A 20583-nucleotide genomic window follows, 5' to 3' on the forward strand; every position below is an offset into this window, starting at 1 on the left:
GTCAGGAGGACGTGGGGGTGCTGAGGCTGAGGACGTCTCGCCCGGAGTCTCCTGTTGGCTCAGCATCCATTGACAGCTCGCCACATTCCCTCCATCATTCTGAAACATTTTCCAGAGCCTGAATATCGACATACGATTGCTCAATTTCTTCCCCTTATAAACCTCTTGCAAATGTGTATGCAATGGGTGCTGCACATATTTGGAGAAGCTTCAGCCCTTTGGCCATGGCTTAGTCAATTTACCTTCCGTGCTTTTTGTCCATTCCGCGCTATATTTACAAATCTTGTCCTTATATCGCAGAAGGGCCTTACATAGGTGTTGTAGGGGCGTATCCCCCACAATACATTGCTTTTAATACTTACTTGGACAACTCTGCAATTATTTTACAAAATATGTCTTGCAATGTCAGACTTTCAAAATAATTGTTTGTCGTCCTGTCACAAGCCTCTCTGGCTCTCATCCAACTTTCCAAGCCTGCTCTGTGCACCGCCCTTCTGCAACTCTCTGCCTCCTCAGGCACACCCACCACACTCACACCTACGCATTCCATATACTGCCACATAACATCTTCCTTCATCAATTTTTTCAATTACCAAAACCGAATTCTGCACCTCCTCGTGCTCTCCTAGTCCTATGCACAGGCCTTTTGGGTGATGTCTCTGCTTCACTAAATAAGGGAATGCTAGAAATCACTGAAAAAGCTCACAACACTATTGTTCCACCACAGACATTTCTTCCTGCCTCCTAAGAGAGGATACCAATATTTCACGTGCTCAATCTGTACCTACAGCGTCGCCTTGTAGATAAAACGCATCCACGAGACTTAACCAGAAGAACACCTTCTGAAATTTAAGCTAGTTCTGTTTGCTAAGCCCTATACGGGGATACCATCAGCCATGACCCGAGCTAAAATGCCCAATCCACAGGAAATCCAATATTTACATATTTTATGTCATCCTTACCCTTAAGTCAATAGTATAGGCTATTTGCCCAAACCTTTTACCTCAAGACCGAATATTTCCTAACCACAAAAATTCCATCTACCTCCGATCCTTTATGGAATCTACAATTCTCGTGGTTATACCATATGTGTCTTTGAAAATCACTGTGTTGTTTGATGCATGTCTGCACATTGAACATGTGCCACATTTACGAAAACCTGAAATGCCAGTTTTTTCCTCAGTGGGAAGAGAAGAAATCAATTTCATCACCAATTATTGTGCGGACAATAAAGTATTAAGAAAAGTTCAGAGGAAAAACTGGCATTTGTTACAACTATACCCAAATGTGAAGAAATGCATAGGTGAGAACCCGACTTTGATCTACAGACGTGCTAAAACCATTAAAAATATTCGGAGTCCATCTTTCCTTCCGGAAGTAAGAAAAGAAAACCCAATAACATAGCTTCCACCACCACCAACAGGTTTTTGTAAATGCGGCATATGTTCAATGTGCAAACAACACAGTGATCTTCAAAGACACATATGGTATAACCCAGAGAATTGTAGATTCCATCAATTGTAAGACTAAGTTTGTGGTCTATGCAATCATCTGCTACTGTGAGAAAATCTATATAGGCAGCACAATTAGAGAACTCAGGATAAGAATTAGGGAACATCTGTCAACCATTGGAAGTCAAGACACCAATTTACCTTTGGCCCAACATTGGCAAAAAAAACTGTTAAAAAAAAGACAACAACTGAAATGTATAGGTCTCAAGGAAGTGACCTTAGGACCAAGAGGTGGAGATCATGAATGAAACTCAGATAAGAGGAAGCAAAATTAATATGTACATTTTGCGCGGTAGAAAGGGGTCTCAATACAGACCATGAAATGGCCTCTTTCTTATAATGCGACATGAATGTAAAAATGTTTGTAACTAATAACATGTTGTAATGTAATTTATTAGGAACAATAAAGTATGCAATCAAACTGACTAACATTGAATCAGAAGTTCCAATTATCACAAGCAGGAAATATTAGCGACATAGCTGAATATTATCAGACTGACTAGCACTGATTCAGATGCTCATATCAGTGCAACTAGGGAACAGTGATGAAAGTCACATGGACAACAGTTTGGGACATCAACCTAGAACCATTAGAATGTCACGCATCCAACAAACTTCCCTTCGAAATGCTCATGGTAGACCAGCATTAATACACACTATTTAAGACCAAGTAAATAGAAAAATCTTCATTTAAAAAAAATGTAAACTGTATTTAACAGTAAGGGGACAATGTAACCGTAACACAGCCTATGTTATTTTGCCCAAAACATGGGCGCGGTTAGTGAAACAAAAGAAGGACCACACAAAGACGAGAAACTACGGAATAAATGTTTTTTTTAAATGAATCCAATCAATTAACAAGCGACCGAATAAAACACACAAGTCAATCTAGATCCAAAAGGCCTAAATTGATTTCTTAAATCACGTCGAGAACATAGCGGAAATTTTCGCAGTCCAATTTATTAAATGTATCTAAATAGTGTATTTCAACTCCTAGACATGTGGACGCATGAGAGACACCTTAAAGTAATTCCAGAACCGGTAAAAATACATTATACCCAACATTTAGTTTGTGTTAACTGCAATCACTAAACATGGTGATCATAGTAACCAGAGAAGTAGGACTAGGTAGCTAAGCAACCAAAAATAGTTAATGTCAACAGAGAGACGGCGAAAAAAGAGGACATTCTGGAACGAGACACGTTGCTTAAGGTAAGGGCCCTAACAGCAGCTATGGTTACATGTGGGTCCGCATGTATATGCGAGACCCGAACGTAATGTAGTAAGCAAAGCTAATTATTTATGAATGAGCTGCAGTTAACCTTCATATTCTCAAAAGTAAACATTTGTGCGAGAACGGACAATACTTAGCAGAGCAATAATTGCCAACATAACGAATGTTAAGGATATTATTCAGTATTTGAAACTGACATATATCAGCTAACACAAAGTCAGCTGATTAGTTTGTATATATACAACAAGTAAATAACATTATTGAACCTAACGCATCAGGCGACACCAAATAGCATCTGATCAACCAGTGCGTCACATGAACACAGGCGGTTCTCACCGTTATGATGTTTCTATTTGCAGGGATTTAACCCATAACTGAAAGCTAACTTTCAAATCCAAACCAGTAACACTGGGGTATAACCGCAACCCGTGATTGTGAATAATCTAAGAAATAGGAGAGCTGAACTGGAAACATTAGGTAAGAAAAATGAAATAATTACAGCCTTACCAATACTTCAGGAAACACTTGTACAAATTAGCGTTCAATGAACAATGTGATGGTAAATATTAACAATGTTTTTGTCATTTATTTTCTCTTTTTTTCTTTCTTTCTTTTCTTTTGTGTTTTTCAATCATCCCTTACATTCCTACCCTTTACCCCTCCTTCAATGGCCAATCCAATGAATGCAAAAATGAAATGGATATATGAATTTCATATGGTATTAATTATACAACCAATAACACAATTGGGTTTTTCTTTGAACATGTGTTGTATTATTTTTCAAATGTTGAATGATTAGCCCTGATTTGAAAAAGACGATGTAATCGTCGAAACATGTGTTATCACATAGGGCACGTTAAAGAGTACAAAAAATGTTCAAATAAAAGATACAAATCTTTTACAAAAACAAGGAGAAGAAGGGTCATTTATTTTCTTCTTCTCGGACAATATGGGCGCATGAGAGTAATTTAAAGTAACCAAAAGGTTTTGTGTTCAAAACACAAGTATGATTGTCTGTCTTCTCTTGTTAGAAGACAGTTTTTTATTTAAATGTGAGGTTAGTAACACAGGTGAGAGGCTTATTCGCAATCATGCATATACAATAGCCCTCCCTGTTTGGTGTCTACACATTTTTCTGTTTCTAGATGCAAAAGAACACATTAATGGCCCAGTCTTGTTTCTGTGTTCCCTTGGATCCGTCTTCAGGACACAAGCTGTTAATCGGACGTGTGAACATTACACGTTTCTTCCAGTACATGTAACCATGCACATTGCAGACTACAGAAAAAAATCCCAAAAAACATGTTTAAAAACCTGACCTTGGCCGTTGAACTTATACTAACATGAGCTATGCCCAAATTGGACTAACCTTCAATTTCTTGGCAGTGTGTAAAGCTGATTTGGCAGATGGTCAATAAATGCGTCAATACATTCCAGGGGAATATTTGCCCTGTTGAAATTGAATTTGCACTGCTGAAAGGTGACTTTGCACTGCCGACAAGAACCCTGATTCATGGAACCGTGCAAAGTGTATTTTTTCCGGGCAAAGTCATTTTGCTCTGACTTTGCCCGGACTTTGCAAGGTCGTGTGTACCGGAGCACCTTCCTGCGAAGGTGGCCCATAGAGTTCAGCCAGGCTCAGTCACTTTGCTCCCCGAGGACACTCTCATCCCCATCTCCGATGCACAGGCATGTTCATGAAAAGCTCAGGAAGCTATGGAATGCTCTGAACTACGGTCATTACATGTGAAAGGTCACTGGTGTGATCACGCACCGCATTTTCATTTACAGCTGAATTTCAAGCAAACATTAACGTTCATGGCACACATGACTCTGCATTGTGCCGGTAACGGCCACATACATTAAAAAGCAGCGCAGGAATAGGGGTGAACCTGTAGATGTGGACCAGGCACAAACAGTCGGGGAGCTGGCCTTCACGCGAACCCACAAAAATTAATCTGAAATAAAAGGTGCGTGCATTAGGACGGGGGAGAGAATTGACAATATGTAATTGCATAACAGGAGTCTTATGACACAGGAATGAACTTGTGGAATGTAAACAAGCAGTGTACAGCGGAAGGCACTGAAGACTCATGAAAGGGTGGCAACATTCATTTTGGAAACCAGGATAACTACATATGTTTTGTATTGGTTCTTCATTCACCTTGGCATCGTGCCAATAGAAGGAAGGTTCTGAGAACGGGGCATGTTTTAAGCAACACAGAAATACAGCACAGAAAGATGATGTAGCAAATAAAATAGAAAAATGGAAAATCACTGGTACAGCATAAAGAACCAACGCATTGAAAATAAGCACACAAAGTTCCAGTAGGTTCCAGACCAACAACAGATGGGGCACACGTGTGGCAATAGATCCCCCAAACATTGCTAGCTGTGGTTTCAGTAATGGCTGCAAATGGAAGCATAACTGTGCCACTGCCATCTTAAGAAAACATCCTTCACCTACCTGCTCCCCGTAATGTGTTTCCCGTGGGAAATCGGGCGATCAATTTAATGTTTACATTTATCAGGCCAGACCATAGCTGTTCCATCAAGTCAACCCTCCTGAATGGTTACATAAAGTGACTGGAAGTCCTCAACACCGAGCAATGGCGTGTTCCTGTGTGCAGAACTAAAACACATCCCAAACAATCCTGCTGTCGGATTACTGAATAACTTGATTTTCACAGCAGCTGCTGTCACGGCTGGAGGACGAGCGGAAAACTCAAAGGCGAGATATATGGTTCACAACCTTTTGTTACACACAACAGAAAATAAGGGGCCAGGGTTAATTGAGTTCATGTGATGGGATTCAATACAGAATACAGATGCATCCGGCTACTCAGAGGACCGTGGTTCACTGTCCTTTCACATCTCCTTCCTGATTGGAGAAAAAAGCGTCACTCAGAGTCTCTGTGGTGTTAAGGTCCTATGGACATGGTCAGGCATCCAAAGCTGAAGAACGCATTGGATCCTGTCGTTCTCAGCTGTTACCCCTTTTTCAGGTAGTCTGGGCCCTCCTACGGTGCTACTCCTCCACCATCTTAGCTGACTCTCCAGGATCTTGGGCCATATCCAGCCCAGTTTCTTACCACTCTTCCGAAGCACCTCCTCCTTATCACTTCAATCTTTCTCCTTTCTGACCCTCACTCCCTCTCTTCCTTATTTAATCTCTTCCTTCCCTCCTTGAGGGTACAGCTTGCTCTAGGCTGCTCCTCCTACACTCCATTTACTTCTTGCTCTCTCATAGTGTTTTCTTTCTTTTCTTCCTTGATGGTCTTTTCCCCCTCCTCCTTTACACTGCTTTTCTCCTCCTTCGACTATTGTATGAATGTTCTCTCCTCCTCCTTGCTGCACCTATTTGTCCTTCTTCCATTTTTCACTTAACTCTATGTCTTCTCTTTCATCTCCAACTCTGTTTTCCTGACTCCCAATCTTCCTTGAGACTCCACCCCCTTTTATTCCCATGAAGGGTGGCTGCAGAAGACCTAATTGTTCAAGGAATTCCATGTGTGCTTAGTGTGGGAGTGTGCATTGTCTCTGAAGTTCGGACAAAAGGACTACCGATTTGGCATGGAAATTCAATTGGCTAGTGAATCATGTCACGGTTCAGTCAGAAGAGGTTATTTTATCAGTGGTCACCATTTTGAATTCAGAATGTGCACTGCAGTGGCTAATTGTACCTGCCAGTAGAAGACTCTCCTCTTTCATGTTCGTAAGACATTAGCTTCTTGATTCATGTGAGACCATGGAAACAGAAGCAGTCAAAACAACCAATGTACTGTAAGAGTCGTCCTCACAGACTTCTTTAACGTCCCATGCTCCACAGACATCAGCAGTTGTAGGTTCAAGGCCCTCTCAGGTCTTAACATAATTTCCTATTTGGTGTTCAAGAAACCACTTTCTTACATTTGACTAAGTTTTGTTAGAGACAGCAGGGTTGCTATAATGGTCTGAAGTCTCTGGCTTCCTATGATTTCCTGATGCAGTTCTCAAGCGGCACAAACTGGTGAGACCCCAGTACAGGGACCACTTTTGAGAGCCCCTGTCTTTCTATAAACCAGTCCTTAACAATAAATGACATCCAAATCCTTGGCCGTTGGCTCCAAGGGTTAAACAGTCTTTCGGCCTCATTATGAATGTGGCGGTAAGGCAACAACGGCGCTGGTAGTGCTACCGGTGCCGTTGTTACCATACCGCCACATTACGAGTTCTGCTCGCGGGTGCCACACTGCACGCCTGGTATGACCAGTCGTGCAGACCGGCACCCACAAGCAGAACTCGTGATTGCACCGGCACCTTTATAAACGGTACCTGTGCAACCATGCTCCCCACGCCCATTCTGTCCTATTGGGCAGAATGGGGGCAGGGAGCCCGCCCACACTGGCACCCGCGAATGGGCAATTACCAGCCCATTCATCTCGTAGTGGGCCGGTAATGGCCCATTCGCGGGAGCCGGTGCCGGGAAGCGGGTTTGGCGGTAGCGCCATGCCCTTAATAAGAGCACGGCTACCGCCAAACTCTTAATGAGGCCCTATGTCTGTCATTGTTGTATTTTGGCCGTATCTACCTGGCTAAGGGGGAGTTGGATATATCCAGTTGGGGAACACAGGTGGGAAGGCTGGGTATGGTCTGGGAAACCTAGGGGATCCTCTGTATATCCACTTGGGGCCATGCATCGTAGAGTAGGTGGCAGCTCATACCAGCCCCATCCCCCATCCGCCAGTGTGGGACTTCATCACACTGGTTTGATTGGGGCCCCACTCCAGGCATCACCAATCCAATAATCAACCCAATGTTCATGGTCTGTTATTATCTTGGTGGAAGTAGGGCTTTCAATCCAGGTGCTTTGACCAGGTCTCTAACTAAGCAAGGAATGACTTACCCTAAACACCGAGTGCCACCCCTCTCAACTCTTCATCTAACTTGAGGCTGGGCCATCTCCTCCTCCCTGATTCCGCTCCTGATTCTCTAACCCCTCAGTGAATATATTTAGCACAATAAATAACACAAACTCTCCCTCTATTGCATAATACTTGATATAATCAATGTGATTGCTCTACAATGTGTCATTGGACACCCTGTGATCCAGTACTGTTTTTCTATTAATTAATTAGGGAGCAGGTATCTCTGTGTGTACAACCTTGGTTCATTTAAGATAATATATTTTCTATGTATGGCTAAGGTTTCTCAACCTACGACAGAAGTGGGATTCTAGAATGGGAATGGATCATGCATGAAAAAAAACCTTATGAAGCGAGTTTCTCCCCAAATGATGCTCTACTGCTCGGGTCGGCAACCAGTGGCTCTCCAGATGTTTTGGACCATGACCCCCATGATCCCTCACCATTGACTAAGCTAGAATGGGCTGATGGGAGTTGTAGTCCAAAACATGTTGAGAGTAAAAGGTTGCAGAACACTGCTCTACTGTAAGCATTTTCTGTTATGACAATCCTGTCGATGATCTTGGATTCGACAAAGGAATAGCTCTCTCTACATAAAGCGAGGAGCTCATTTCATTTTGGGTCTAACTCTCTTTTGGGGAATCTTTATATCCGACCGAGTAAGAGGACCAAGACGTGGCTGATGTAAGGGTGGCAACTGTCTATGAATATGTGTAAAACTGCATAGTTACATTTAAGCAATATAGCCAGAGCAGGGGGCATTACCTGAATGGTGATGCCCCCCCACGCAAGGGTTATATTGCTATTAGTACCCTTGCACATTGTACCGGGGTACTAATAGTGTTTTTCTCAAGTTGAGAAACATTGTGGTTGCCGTTTCTCAACTTGAGCAAAAACTACAAATCAAGATGGCCGCCATGGATAAGGTAGAAGGAAACTACATGTAGTCCCTTCTCCCTTTACATGGTGGCCATTGCAGTGACAGGGATGCACCTCAAACACTAGTTCCCGGCTCCGGCGAGGGATAAGGCAGTGACAAGTAAGTGGGGCGGGGTGGGGTGGGATTGGAGATGTGGAACATTGGGGTTACGGAGGGGGGAATGGGACGTGGGGGAGTGCACTTGCCAGATTAATGGGGAGGGAACATGGCAGCCTCCTGCTTCGGGGAAGCTCTGAGTGGGTTTTTACTGTATGGTAAAGCACCCATTCTGAGCCTCCTGATTAGATGGGAGGCCGCCACACCACCCTCACCAGGAACTAATTTATAAAATAGTTACACCATCGCTCTCTTGAAATCTAGATTTTTGCAGATAAAATGTATCAAGTTTTAATTAATCTGATCATAAATTGAAAAGTCAAAACCTCTGTTTTTTGGTGAGTGCTTGGAGTGTCTCTCAACTCTGGAGAATCACGCCTCATTAAAAGTTGCATATTCTCGCAATTAGGAACATATACAATTTGCAAAAATGTTTCACTATTCCAACATATCTGAAGCCTTAAAAACCAAATTCAGAGAATTGTTCTATATTCTGAAGACCCTAGAAGATTCTTTGTCGGGACAACCATCTCCTAGTTTCCAAGAAAAATACCAGAAGTTGTTTTCAGATCTTTTTCTGAAAAAATTATTTAATCCAAACACATTTTATAGGTTGATGATCCATGCCGTTCATCTAAAACTAAAGAATATCATGAGTACCTTGACCATTGTGAAAAATAACTATTTGTGTTGAAGTATGCTTGCCTGACCCATTGAATTCTCCTTTGTTAAAAAATCCTTCTCTGGGCCTTGGCAGTTTGTCCAAATATCGACCAATAACTTGCATGTCTTCACTCTTTAGAGAAATTCCTGGAAAGACTAATACTTATACAGTTGAATAGGAGAGCAGGGGATCAACACCTGCTCCCTGTCAATCTGGGTTCTGATCTGTCTCCAGTACAGAGATTGCCACTGTGAGGTCCTGTGGGATGCCTATCAGGTAGTGGACAGGGTTGAGCTTTTCTGCTTGTTTTATTTATTATATTTTATTTATTGGTTATTTATAAAGCGCCTATACAGCAAATGGCATTTTGCAAAATCTTTCAATGGTATTTGATATGGTCTATTGTGGGGTGCTCCCTGAAATCCTATTACTTTTGATGGGCATTGGCGGAAGGGTCATTCGGTGGCTGTGGCAGTTTTTGGCAAATCGTCAATAGTAGATAACTGTCGGCAAGCCCACTTTGGTTCCCTTTCGATGCCATGTAGGACAACCTCAGGGATCAATCTTGTCTCCCATGTTGTTTTATATATTGATGGATCCCCTGGAGATCTGGTTGCCATGCGCCATTTTGCTGAAGACACCCACATGTATCTACAAATCAAATGATGATAGCCATCATCTCCTTGACTGACTTCTGGGGATAAAGACTTGGATGACTTCACACATCCTCAAGCTTAAAATTCTAAAGCCTAATGCCCTTTATCCACCAAGGAATTGTATTCTTTCCTGATTTTCTAATGACTAATTTCCTGGTGCTCTTTCAGTCACAGTTTCTTCACTGGATTCTTCACTCTCTTTTATTTGGCAATAAGCCACAAGACAGCGGGCCAATACAGCCCCAGGTAATGTCCCCGGGGCCCATAGTTACAGGCCCGACCGTAGCGAGGGCCGTAACGAGGCCCCATGGGCATTACCGTGGACGGTATTGGCCCGCTGTCGAGGGGCTTATAGCCATTAGTACCCCAGCCCGTTAGACCGGGATACTAATAGCATTTTTTTCTGTTCCAAAATGTTGCCGTGTTTCGGAACAGAAAAAAAAAAAGTAAAATAAAATGGCCACCGGGAAAGGGAAAACATAGTCCGTTTTCCCTTTCCATGGCAGCCATCGGGAGCAGACGCGCTGGGCACAGAAGTGTTCCCGGCGCGTTCGCTAACGTGAAAAGAGGAAAAAAGAAGGTAAGTGGGGTTGGGAGGGCAGGGAGGGGATAGTTTGCAGGGGAGGGGGTGGAGGACAAAAAAAAACGTACCTGAGTCCCCGGCGGGGGACAAAGGCAGCCTCCAGCCATGGGGATGCTTGGAGCGGGGATTGCCCCTTTTTGAGCCTTCTCATTGGCTAAAGGCCGCCACGCCCCCCGCCGGGAACAAAAGGCACGTACGTGCGTGCAAGGGATTCCTGGCCTGGTAATTCCCCAGAGAGGGCCAATCAGAATGATTGTTGCATTCTGGTTTACCCTCGTCGGGTACTAATTGCTGGTATTATTGGTAACATGAAAGCTACTCATTTTTATTTATAGTCTCTTAAAGCTATTATTCATTTTGTTTCTTACTTATTTCATATATTGGCACTGTTTTATTGGGTCTTCCGTAATCCACCCTCACTCCCTTGAAGGATGTCTTTCATGAGATGGCCAGGTTGTTTGCTGGGGCCAGGAAGTACAGTGCTATAACTACAACCTTAAACAAGGCATTGTCTCTCTTTCGGTGCATGAATACTGTTGAAAGTGAATAATTTGACCCACAAGGTTAATCACAATCAGTGTCATACCTACGTTGCCTCTAAGCTGGCGATCTCCCATGGTCCTGGAGGCTTCCAAAGCTTGGAGATCTTGCACTTGGAGATTTCTTGGTCTCAGTGTGTGTCAACATTGAAACAATTTTTAGTGCATCTCGAGCTCCGGGTCCTGATGGGCTTTCGAATTTTACGAATTTTACGTTAAAACGACACCCCGAAATTTGGTCTGAGATATTATACAATATGTTTTCAAATATAATTCAGACACAATTAGTCCCGGATTCATGGAAACGTTCAATTATTCTTCCAATATACAAAAAAGGAAATAGGTCTGATCCAGCTAGTTATAGACCCATCGCCTTATTGGATGCACCGGGAAAGATTTTTAATCGTATCGTACTCCGGGACCTAAATAATTGGGCTTCTAACTTAAAAATGAGAGATCCCTTTCAAGCGGGTTTTGTGGCAGGCTTAGGAACAGCCCCAAATATCATGATTTTAAATATGTTGAAATCACAGTGTGCAGTCCGGAATAGCCTGCTATATTTGGCCTTCATCGATTTCAGGGTTGCTTTTGACTCTATTGACCGCCATCTACTTTATCAAAAATTAATTCGCTTTTCATGTCCCTCTTCTTTAATCTCCATTATAAAAGAACTTCATACTAATACCTCGATCCAAGTTCGCCTCAGCATGGAAGGCCTGCTCTCTAAATCAATTCTTACTGGCTGAGGCCTTAAGCAAGGCTGTATTCTGGCATCTTTTCTGTTCAACTTGTTCATTCTTGATCTTGGTGAATCATTTGTAGACATAATTAGTGATGCCCCAAAATTGGGCCTTCAACGCATCGCTTGGTTGTTATATGCGGATGACTTAGTCCTCTTATCCCAGACCCCTAAAGGGTTACAGAATCTATTGGACAAGCTATACGCATACTCAATAGAAAACAATCTTATAATTAACCTAGAGAAAACACAAGTAGTTGTGTGTCAAAAAGTCAAAAACATCTCTTGTGCGAAAAAATATAAATGGCACCTAAATAAGATCACCCTAATGAATGTTGAAAATTATAAATATCTAGGCTTGACCATCTATAATACACAAAGTGAAAAAGCCTATGTTGTCACTCTCAATTCAAAATTAGACACGTTGAAATCACAGGCTAGTATACTAGTATATCGTTATGGTAAGTTCTCATACACTCACATTATGACTTTTTATCGAATGAAAGTAGTTCCGATTTTATTATATGGAGTTGACACCAAACTCCCTATCAGACGCAATATATGGGACTCATGTGAAGCACGGTTTTGGAGATCTGTTTTAAAACTACCGAATTGTGCCCCACTTCCCATGATTCGTTTTGAAATGGGTTTGGTATCACTATTTTCACAATTATTATGGAAAATGTGCGCACTATTCAGGAAATGTTTGTTAGGGTTGGATAAAAATAACATCTTAAGCACAGTAGCGTTTTATCTTGCAAACTCCCAAGATTTTTTTCCAACTAAATGGGGAACTTGTGTGTTAAACGCTCTAGCAGATGCAAGTATATCGCTTGAGACACTCCTCACAAACCCTGATCGAGCCAAGTTAAAGCTTTTCCAATATGATTGGATATGCAATACGGCCAAATGCTGCACATACAAAGATTTTAATGAACAATGGTTTGGACAAAAAAAGCTGCGTACCATGGCAGATTATTTAGTTAAATTTCCAGCGCCACATACGAGACAACAATATCTGCGATTTAGGTTTAACTTATTGCCGACAAGAGAAATAATGGCAAGGAGAGGGCTGATTTCAAAACATTTAAATTACTGTCGTTTTTGTGAAAACTCAGATGTTCCTGAAACTTTACAGCACCTGTTAGTGACATGTCCAGCTTTAATATCTACAAGAAAGTTCTTTTTTTCTAATTTACTGTGTGCATATGTCCCTATGGATGAAAATGAAATTTGGATCAGATTATTTAGGAGCACAAAATTATCTATTAGAATTGCTATAACACAATTCTTAAATGCTATCTTATCTAATGATAACAATGATACCAAATGAGCCCTTTTTATTCATGTTTTTTCATGTTTCATATTTGTTATATACATTGTGAAATTCAGTTAATCAAACAATTTTGTACTTGTTTTTATGACTAATGACCTAATGTGCAATTGTTAAGTGTACATTGTTAATTGTATTTTCATATATTTGAAAGGTTGATTTTATCAGCCATACCAAATAAAAAAAAAAAAAAAAAAAAGAAACAATTTTTTACCAGATCCACTGTGAGCTGTTGGAGCACTATCCGATCATTTATTTGTCAAGTTACGGATTTGTTCCATATTCCAAAGCTTTTGAAGACCTGGTTTTGGGAAAGCTTTTTAAACTCTGTGATGGTCATGTTTTGCTTTCTAGAGCTGGATTCTGTTTTTACCATTATTGGTTGCATGTATATTTCAGAGATTTTTTTATCGTGATATTGTAGGTTATCCTGAATGTCTTGGCTGTTTTATTGTACAGCACTCTGATGCACTCTGGTTCTGTATTGGTGACTAATATCACTCAATAATCACTAAATGGATGCATAACGCTAGTTTGATAAAGATGTATTAGATAACATATAATAGTAATGCGAAAGCCTATGGGGATGCTGAAGTTGACTACCACGTAATGGATAATGAGGGAAGCCGCAACGAGGAACTGCCCGTTGCTTTGAGGGAAAAGTATATTGTAAGTGATTTCAATCCGGCACTTCACCTAAGTCAACGCCTAGCATGTAATGCACAACTGAAATCCTTATTTATTTGTTTGCGTCTAAAAGTTATTTTATTCTGAACGATGGACCACTCATATCACGCCCCTCTCTTGGAACACCCCCGGTCACACTGAACCAGGAATCAGGCTGGTTTGCAAAGCTAAAATATTTATGTATGTAGTTCACAATATCACCACACTATGTTTAATGGGTATACAATAATCACCAATGGGGTGATGTAACACTAAGCAATCTCTTTAATGACAAGGAGTAATAGTGAGTAAAATAATTCAGCACAGCAATTATACTGTTGTGTGTGTGTTCAAATCAAATAGCAATGTGGTTACTATTTCCCCCTGCACACCCCTCAACCCCCCAACAAGCAATGTAAAGAGATAGGAGGAGAGAGATCAGGTATTCAGAAATGCAGAATTCAAACAAAATGTCAATCCGAATTTCCCCCAGCAACACAAGAGAGAAACAGAATTGATTGGCAAAATGTCAAAATGGTTTTTAAAGTTATCTGGAGAATGGATTGAGTAAAAACACTAAATATTGTTTAATTTCCTGAAATTGTTTAAATTCTTATGGGATCCAATTTAGATAGTTGCAGACAAACACTAGCAATGATTGGATAGTAGTAAGCAATGTGAAATCTTAAAACTAAGGTCGGGAGCAATTGAAAGCTGTTTTACACGTGACAGAATTTCTCTAAAACAAAATTTGCAGCAAACTTTTCCGCGTGCGGTATTCGTGATTGCGGGAAAACTATATGGATTTGAATTTTTGGTTATATGGAAAGCTGAGGATGTTAGCTACCAGCAGAAGTTGAAATTGTGTTTCTAGCATGAATTGAAGAAGTTATGGACGTTTTAGTGTAGGTCGTTTTTCTGAAATCGGCGCAAAAATGGGAAAACTGGTATGTGCGTTTAAAAGACAAACGGGATTTCTTTACACTAGATTATGACTATAGAAAAAGAGAATACCACACATGAATCTCCATCAATCCTGGCCAGGGACCCTTCATGTGGTGGATAATCAATTTCTTTCTGGGATTCAATTTATTTATTCACAACACTACTGATTATGAATTTAGAAAACAAATGAGAGACTTAGCGAAAGGAAAGTTCTGACAATTCAAACTACTCCTAACAATATAAGTTCTAAAGACAAGATAGGATGGGTTAAGATAGGGATTGACTATGGATAGTACATATGCTAGTGACACAGTTCTATACTATGGATACTCACTATATATGTTTTGAACGGAACCGTCAGGGATTCTGGTCCAGCAAGATTTCTGGCCAGGGATTCTGCTGGGCACACCAGACTGGACAGGCTGCTGGGCACACCGGAATGGACTGGGTCTGCAATGGCTCTGGTCACAGCTATCTGGTCACAGCATGGCACAACTGGATGGATCTTTTGATTCTGGTAATAATCCTTTTAGCAGGAAAGTAGTTACAGCTGTTTCTTTTGCTCCACTTAGATTTCTGGGGTGGGCTCTGGTTTCTGGAATCTTAAGGCCTAGCTGAGAATGGTTCAGCTATAGAATGGGCCTTTCTGCTTGCCAAGTTTCTGGAGTCTGGAGCAAGTAAGTTGGATAGTTCTGCTTCAGGGTGCTCCGCCAGCAATCGGTTAGTGGGTGAAACTGTGTCTCTTTCTAAGTCCTCAGCTGTCTCTATTTATGCTTATGATAAAGGGGTGTGTGTGCTGGATTATCCTAAGCGCACCCTCTAGGCAGGCTATTGGCCAGTGTCTCCTCTCTCCCTTAATTGGAGGAGAAAACGGGGTGTCACCATGATGATGTGGGTTTATGAGTCAGAGAATCCTCCCCTCGGCCCCTTGAACTTAAAATCTACTTTTGGTACAATACATATTTACAAATGTGCAACCTCTATAACAATAACATATATAGATTACATATTTTGTGGAGCAGATACTCCTCCAAACCTTGTCGCTGTAAGATCTTGTGTCTGCTTTTTACAGAATTTCACCCTTTTTGTCCAGAACACAATGTCCAATTTCAGAGCAAATTTCCACAAATGTGTGCATTGAATATGGGCATCAGCGTATGAAGTTTCATACGTCTGGCATAAATACATTTGGTGAAAAACCACCTTTTCCGCCGGTTCCTTCTAGAACATGTCACACAGTTTTGCTGCCTCTTAAAATGTACAGTCAGAATTTAGATACACAAATATGTGATTTTTGTAATTTAAACAAATTTAAGTGGTAAGTTATATGTATTTAAACAAAATGTTTCTTTGTGAATGTCCAGCCCCAAATGGCTGTTTATCTCCACCTCCTTCTTGCTCTCTTGCAGTTCAAGAGCACTCTCCTCCCAGTTCCTCTTGGCAGAGGCCATTTACGACTCTTCACACTTAGCCTTCCTTTGACTGGAGGAAGTCCATTGTCTTCTTCCACTCGCAGACCAAATTCTCCTCCCCTAATCTAATCATCACATAGGCGTGATTTCCTGGTGGAGAGAGCAGAAGGGAGATGCCTGGCCCCTGTGGGGGAAGCTGTTGGACTGGTTTATTTCCTTTCAGTCATGCTTAAATTCAATATCATTTTGTTAATTTTTTTCTTGGTTCAAAACAAACTTGTAATTTCAAAACAAGCAGCTAGAACACTTATTCCAGATTCTAAACCATGGGATTTAAGTACTTACAACCTGGGTTACTCTCAATAACAGGTCACTTAGTTTTCAGACATTAGATTCAGTTGTATAAGTTTACAGTTTTAATGCAGGCTTCTGAAAGAAGTCATTCAGGCGGCTGAGGGTACTGCGCCCAGATTTTGACAGATCCCACAAGCAGGCACTTTGGCTGTGGATGTTTTTATGACAAATTCAGCTTTTCAGGATATTGCAATTTCACAATGATTTCTTGAACTCAGTGAATTGTGACACCCAGCAAGAATATTGGATGTTTGTGGGTGTTTTGTACCGGCATTCTGCAGTTTCAGCAACCAAGAAAAAGGATTTAATTGCAAGATTTTGGATTTCTTTCAGCAAAGCACTGCTTTTCCCTCTGTGCTCCATTTTTACTTGTTGTGAAGCCCAGTGACATGTTTCAGGTGTGAGATCTCCGTTTCACCACTGACAACATGCATTGTAGATTTGACAGCCATCTTTTTGTGCTTTGTAGAGCATAATTTTCATAGGTTTTGGCGCGCACAAGGGTTTTGCGGCCATTTTGATAATTCTGGCACCATCAGATCACAGGGATGCAGCAGGGCAGAGCATAAGTGGGTTAATATAACCCACAAAGCCCCCCTCACGACTTGAATTTGACCACCCATCAAGGGGAAGTCAGGAGATTGGGATGTTCATTCTTTCTTTTTGGTCTAGGTGTAAAATGTGTCCGCTTCTCCCATCAGTGCTGGATGGACAGGTTCTCCTCGCTGGTTCCGGATGGGAGTATGGAGCGATACTCCGGGCCCCTTGGGTCTTTCCTCCCGGTCCCCGAGTGGTCCTCCTTGGTGCTTCGAATCCATAGTTTCAGTACTATGATGACAGAACAAAGCAAGGTTACAGACATGTCCCCGCTACTATTCATGTAGTGGGGCAGATGCATACATTTGACATAAAATTGACAATCTTTCCCGCCTGTAATTACTACTGATTTTAACAGGTGGATTTTTCTAGGGATCCGGAATGTTCCCCTTTGGGTTTCCAGATGGCTCCTCTAGTTGCTGCAGAGTATGCCTAGGATGGCAACACTTCAGCTGGTTGATGTGGACCCACTTATCTTCCCCTTCTGCCAAACTGCCTTTGGGGATACAGATTTTGTAGACGACTGGTGAGATTTTGTCTACAATTTCAAAAGGACCCTGCCAGCAAGGAAGAAATTTGCGTTGTTTGACCTGGTACCTTTGGAAATTGTACAAATAGACCTGGTCTCCTATTTGGTATTCTTTTTTAGTTGTCTTAAGGTCATAGTGGGTCTTCATACTGTGTGCAGATCTTTCTAGAGTCCGCTGAGCATAGGCAAAAGCATGTTGAAGGTGTTTTCTCAGATTCTCAACATACTCATGAGTTGCGGAGGCATTTATCAAGGTCTGCTCTTGGGTTCTGTAGAGCAGATGCTGGGGAAGCACCATCCTTCGTTCAGTCATCAGCTCAAACTGCAACATTTTTGTTGCAGAAGAAGGGGTAGATCTGATGGCCATCAAGACAAGAGGTATTTGAATGTCCCAACTTGGCCAGAATCTGCCACAAACGTTTTTAATATGCTCACAAGTGTCTTGTTGTATCTCTCAACTCCACCACTAGAAGCTCGCCGGGAAGCAATGTGTAGTTTCCTTTTGACCCTAAGTATCTCCCACATCTTTGTCATCACCTCGCTAGTGAAGTGACTTCCTCGGTCTGACTCAATCCTTTGGGGTAGTCCAAAACACGCGAAGATGTGGTTGATCATCAGGGCAGCTCCTGTTTCTGCCTTGCAATTTGGGGCCGGGAGGCATTCCACCCATTTAGTGAACAAGCATGTCACAGTCAACATGTACTTCTTCCCCCTAGAGGAGCAAATCATGGGCCCGATAAAATTGACTTGTAAATCTGACCAAGGCAGTGTCATCCCCCTCTTTTGGATGGGAGCACAGTGTGTGAGGGATGTTGGCTGAAATTGTGCAAACACAAGACACCCCTTCAAGTATTGGTCGAGGTCCTGCCCCATGTGTGGCCAGTATGCAACCTCTCGCAAGATTTCTAGTGTCGTATGAAACCGCCGATGACCGGCTGTGGCCGCATCATGGGCGTGACTTAGCATCAGGCTTCGAAATGAGGTAGGGACAACCCATTGGTCATGGCCAGCTAGGGATCTCCTCACCAAGAAACCGTCTTGGATTCGAGAATTTCATCAACACTCTGAGGTCCTCTTTTCCAATGTAATCGGTATCCATCAGGGGAAAGTTCTCAGGATCTTGTGGTTACCCTCCCTCTTCCAGTTTTTCCAACCCCACAACCTCGTGTCAAGGTTGTGATACACTCCTCAGCACCTCACTACCAATCTTAAAACCAACAAATATGTTTCTCCAGGACAACAATAGGAGTGCATATGTGTTCATTGTTTCTTGTCAAAGTTCTCAGGGTCCTCAATGTGTTGATAAAACTTACCAATTATTGGATCCCCTTTTTGAGCTGTAATCAAATCAGCATCTGGGGTCTCCTTACTCCATTGTGCTGTTGAGAGTTCATTGTGAGCATTTGCGTGGGACCTGGTGATAGCAGTGACCTGGATTTCCCCCAACAGGGACTCAATCTCAAGTAGATCCCCTTGGATGGCTCCGGTTTTGGCCAGCTGATCAGCTAGGTCATTCCCAGTTTTGTCTGGTCCCTCTACTTTAGAATGACCCTTGATCTTTTTCCAGTAGATGGTCATCCCATTCGAGGTGACCAGATCATCAATATTTTTGATTAATTTCCAATGTTTCAATGGTTTGTTATTAGCACATTGCATGCCTCTGGTTTTCCAGTTAACCAGGTGCTCCACGAACACGTTCCGCGCATAATCCGAATCTGTGATTATGACCAGTTTGTGGAGTTGGTGTTGGACAGCAGTGAGGATGGCTTGATGCACAGCCACCAACTCTGCCACTTGACTACTTCGGGGACCGATTTTGTACCCAGTCTGGGGTTCTGGGGCATCATTCACCCATGCATTCCCGACACCGGCCACAAGTTCTTTTTCCCTGTTGTTGTCAACATGGTACGAGCACCCATCCACATAGACAATGGGCATTCCCTCACACTGGTCTTCTTCATAGACTTTGTGTGGGGAATTAAGGTATGCCTCCATGTTGTCCTTGATTTTAAGACATTTGTCCCAGAGACAGGTTTCTCTGGCACTATCATGCAAGTCAGCCAGACCTTGCGCGAGGGGACTCTTCTTGTTTTGGCCATATCTGACCTACACAGGAAAGCCTTGCATTGACAGTATCCAGGAAGTAATTCGGGAATTACTCACATTTCAGGCCCGTATTCTGTCACTTTGGAGATATTGCAGAGGCTGGTGTGGAGTCTCCACTATGATGTGTTCCACTTGGATAAACGGGCGGTAATTCTTCAATGCCTTCACTGTTGCCAGGAGTGCCTTCTCACAATCGTTGAATTTTTCTTCCACAGAGTATAAAGTCTTACTCGCATAGGAGATCACTTTATTGACCTTGCCATGCTTTTGGTATAATACTGCAGTCAAGCATGTATTTCAGATCCTTCCTGTCTCCAAGAAGAACTCCTTTGTTTTGACAGGGTAAGCTAGTCAAGGCGTTTGTGAGAGGCTTCTTTTGAGTTCTTACTGCCTCGGCTTGTTCTGGACCCCACTCCCACTTGACCCCCTCTTCAAAAGATGGATCAGGGGTCTTGTGATCTCTGCGTAGTCCTCAATGAACTTTCTGCTGTAATTAGTTAGTCCAAGGAGGCTCCTTAGTTCCTGCAGAGTTGTGGGGTCTTTTATTTTCTGGAGTGCTTCCACTTTCTTTTCCTGGGGACAGAGACCCTGAGGAGTAATCTTATGCCCCAGGAAATTGACACGGGTTCTGCACCATTGTGCCTTTTGAAAGGAGAGTTTTGCTCCGTCAGCCCTCAACTGTGTCAGGACATAACAGATCTCCGCTATGTGTTCCTCCACAGTTGAGCTTTTGACTAGAACATCATCTACATAGGCCAGGTTACCCCTTGTAGTG

The 20583-nt window shown here is 42.2% G+C and overlaps 1 protein-coding gene across 6 annotated transcripts in view; it reads right to left on the reverse strand.

The window, feature by feature from the left end:
- Positions 1–20583, reverse strand: part of LOC138481476 (Y+L amino acid transporter 2-like) — a 703293-nt gene that overhangs the window by 103832 nt on the left and 578878 nt on the right. For all 6 annotated transcript variants that reach the window (XM_069613638.1, XM_069613637.1, XM_069613642.1 and 3 more), the window contains one exon: positions 4607–4703. In XM_069613638.1, the coding sequence (XP_069469739.1) occupies positions 4607–4703 (97 nt within the window). The remainder of the gene's footprint in view (positions 1–4606; positions 4704–20583) is intronic.

The sequence above is a fragment of the Ambystoma mexicanum genome, chromosome 5p, assembly GCF_040938575.1.
Source record: "Ambystoma mexicanum isolate Mex_15411 chromosome 5p, UKY_AmexF1_1, whole genome shotgun sequence".
In the NCBI taxonomy this organism is placed as follows: Eukaryota; Metazoa; Chordata; class Amphibia; order Caudata; family Ambystomatidae; genus Ambystoma; species Ambystoma mexicanum.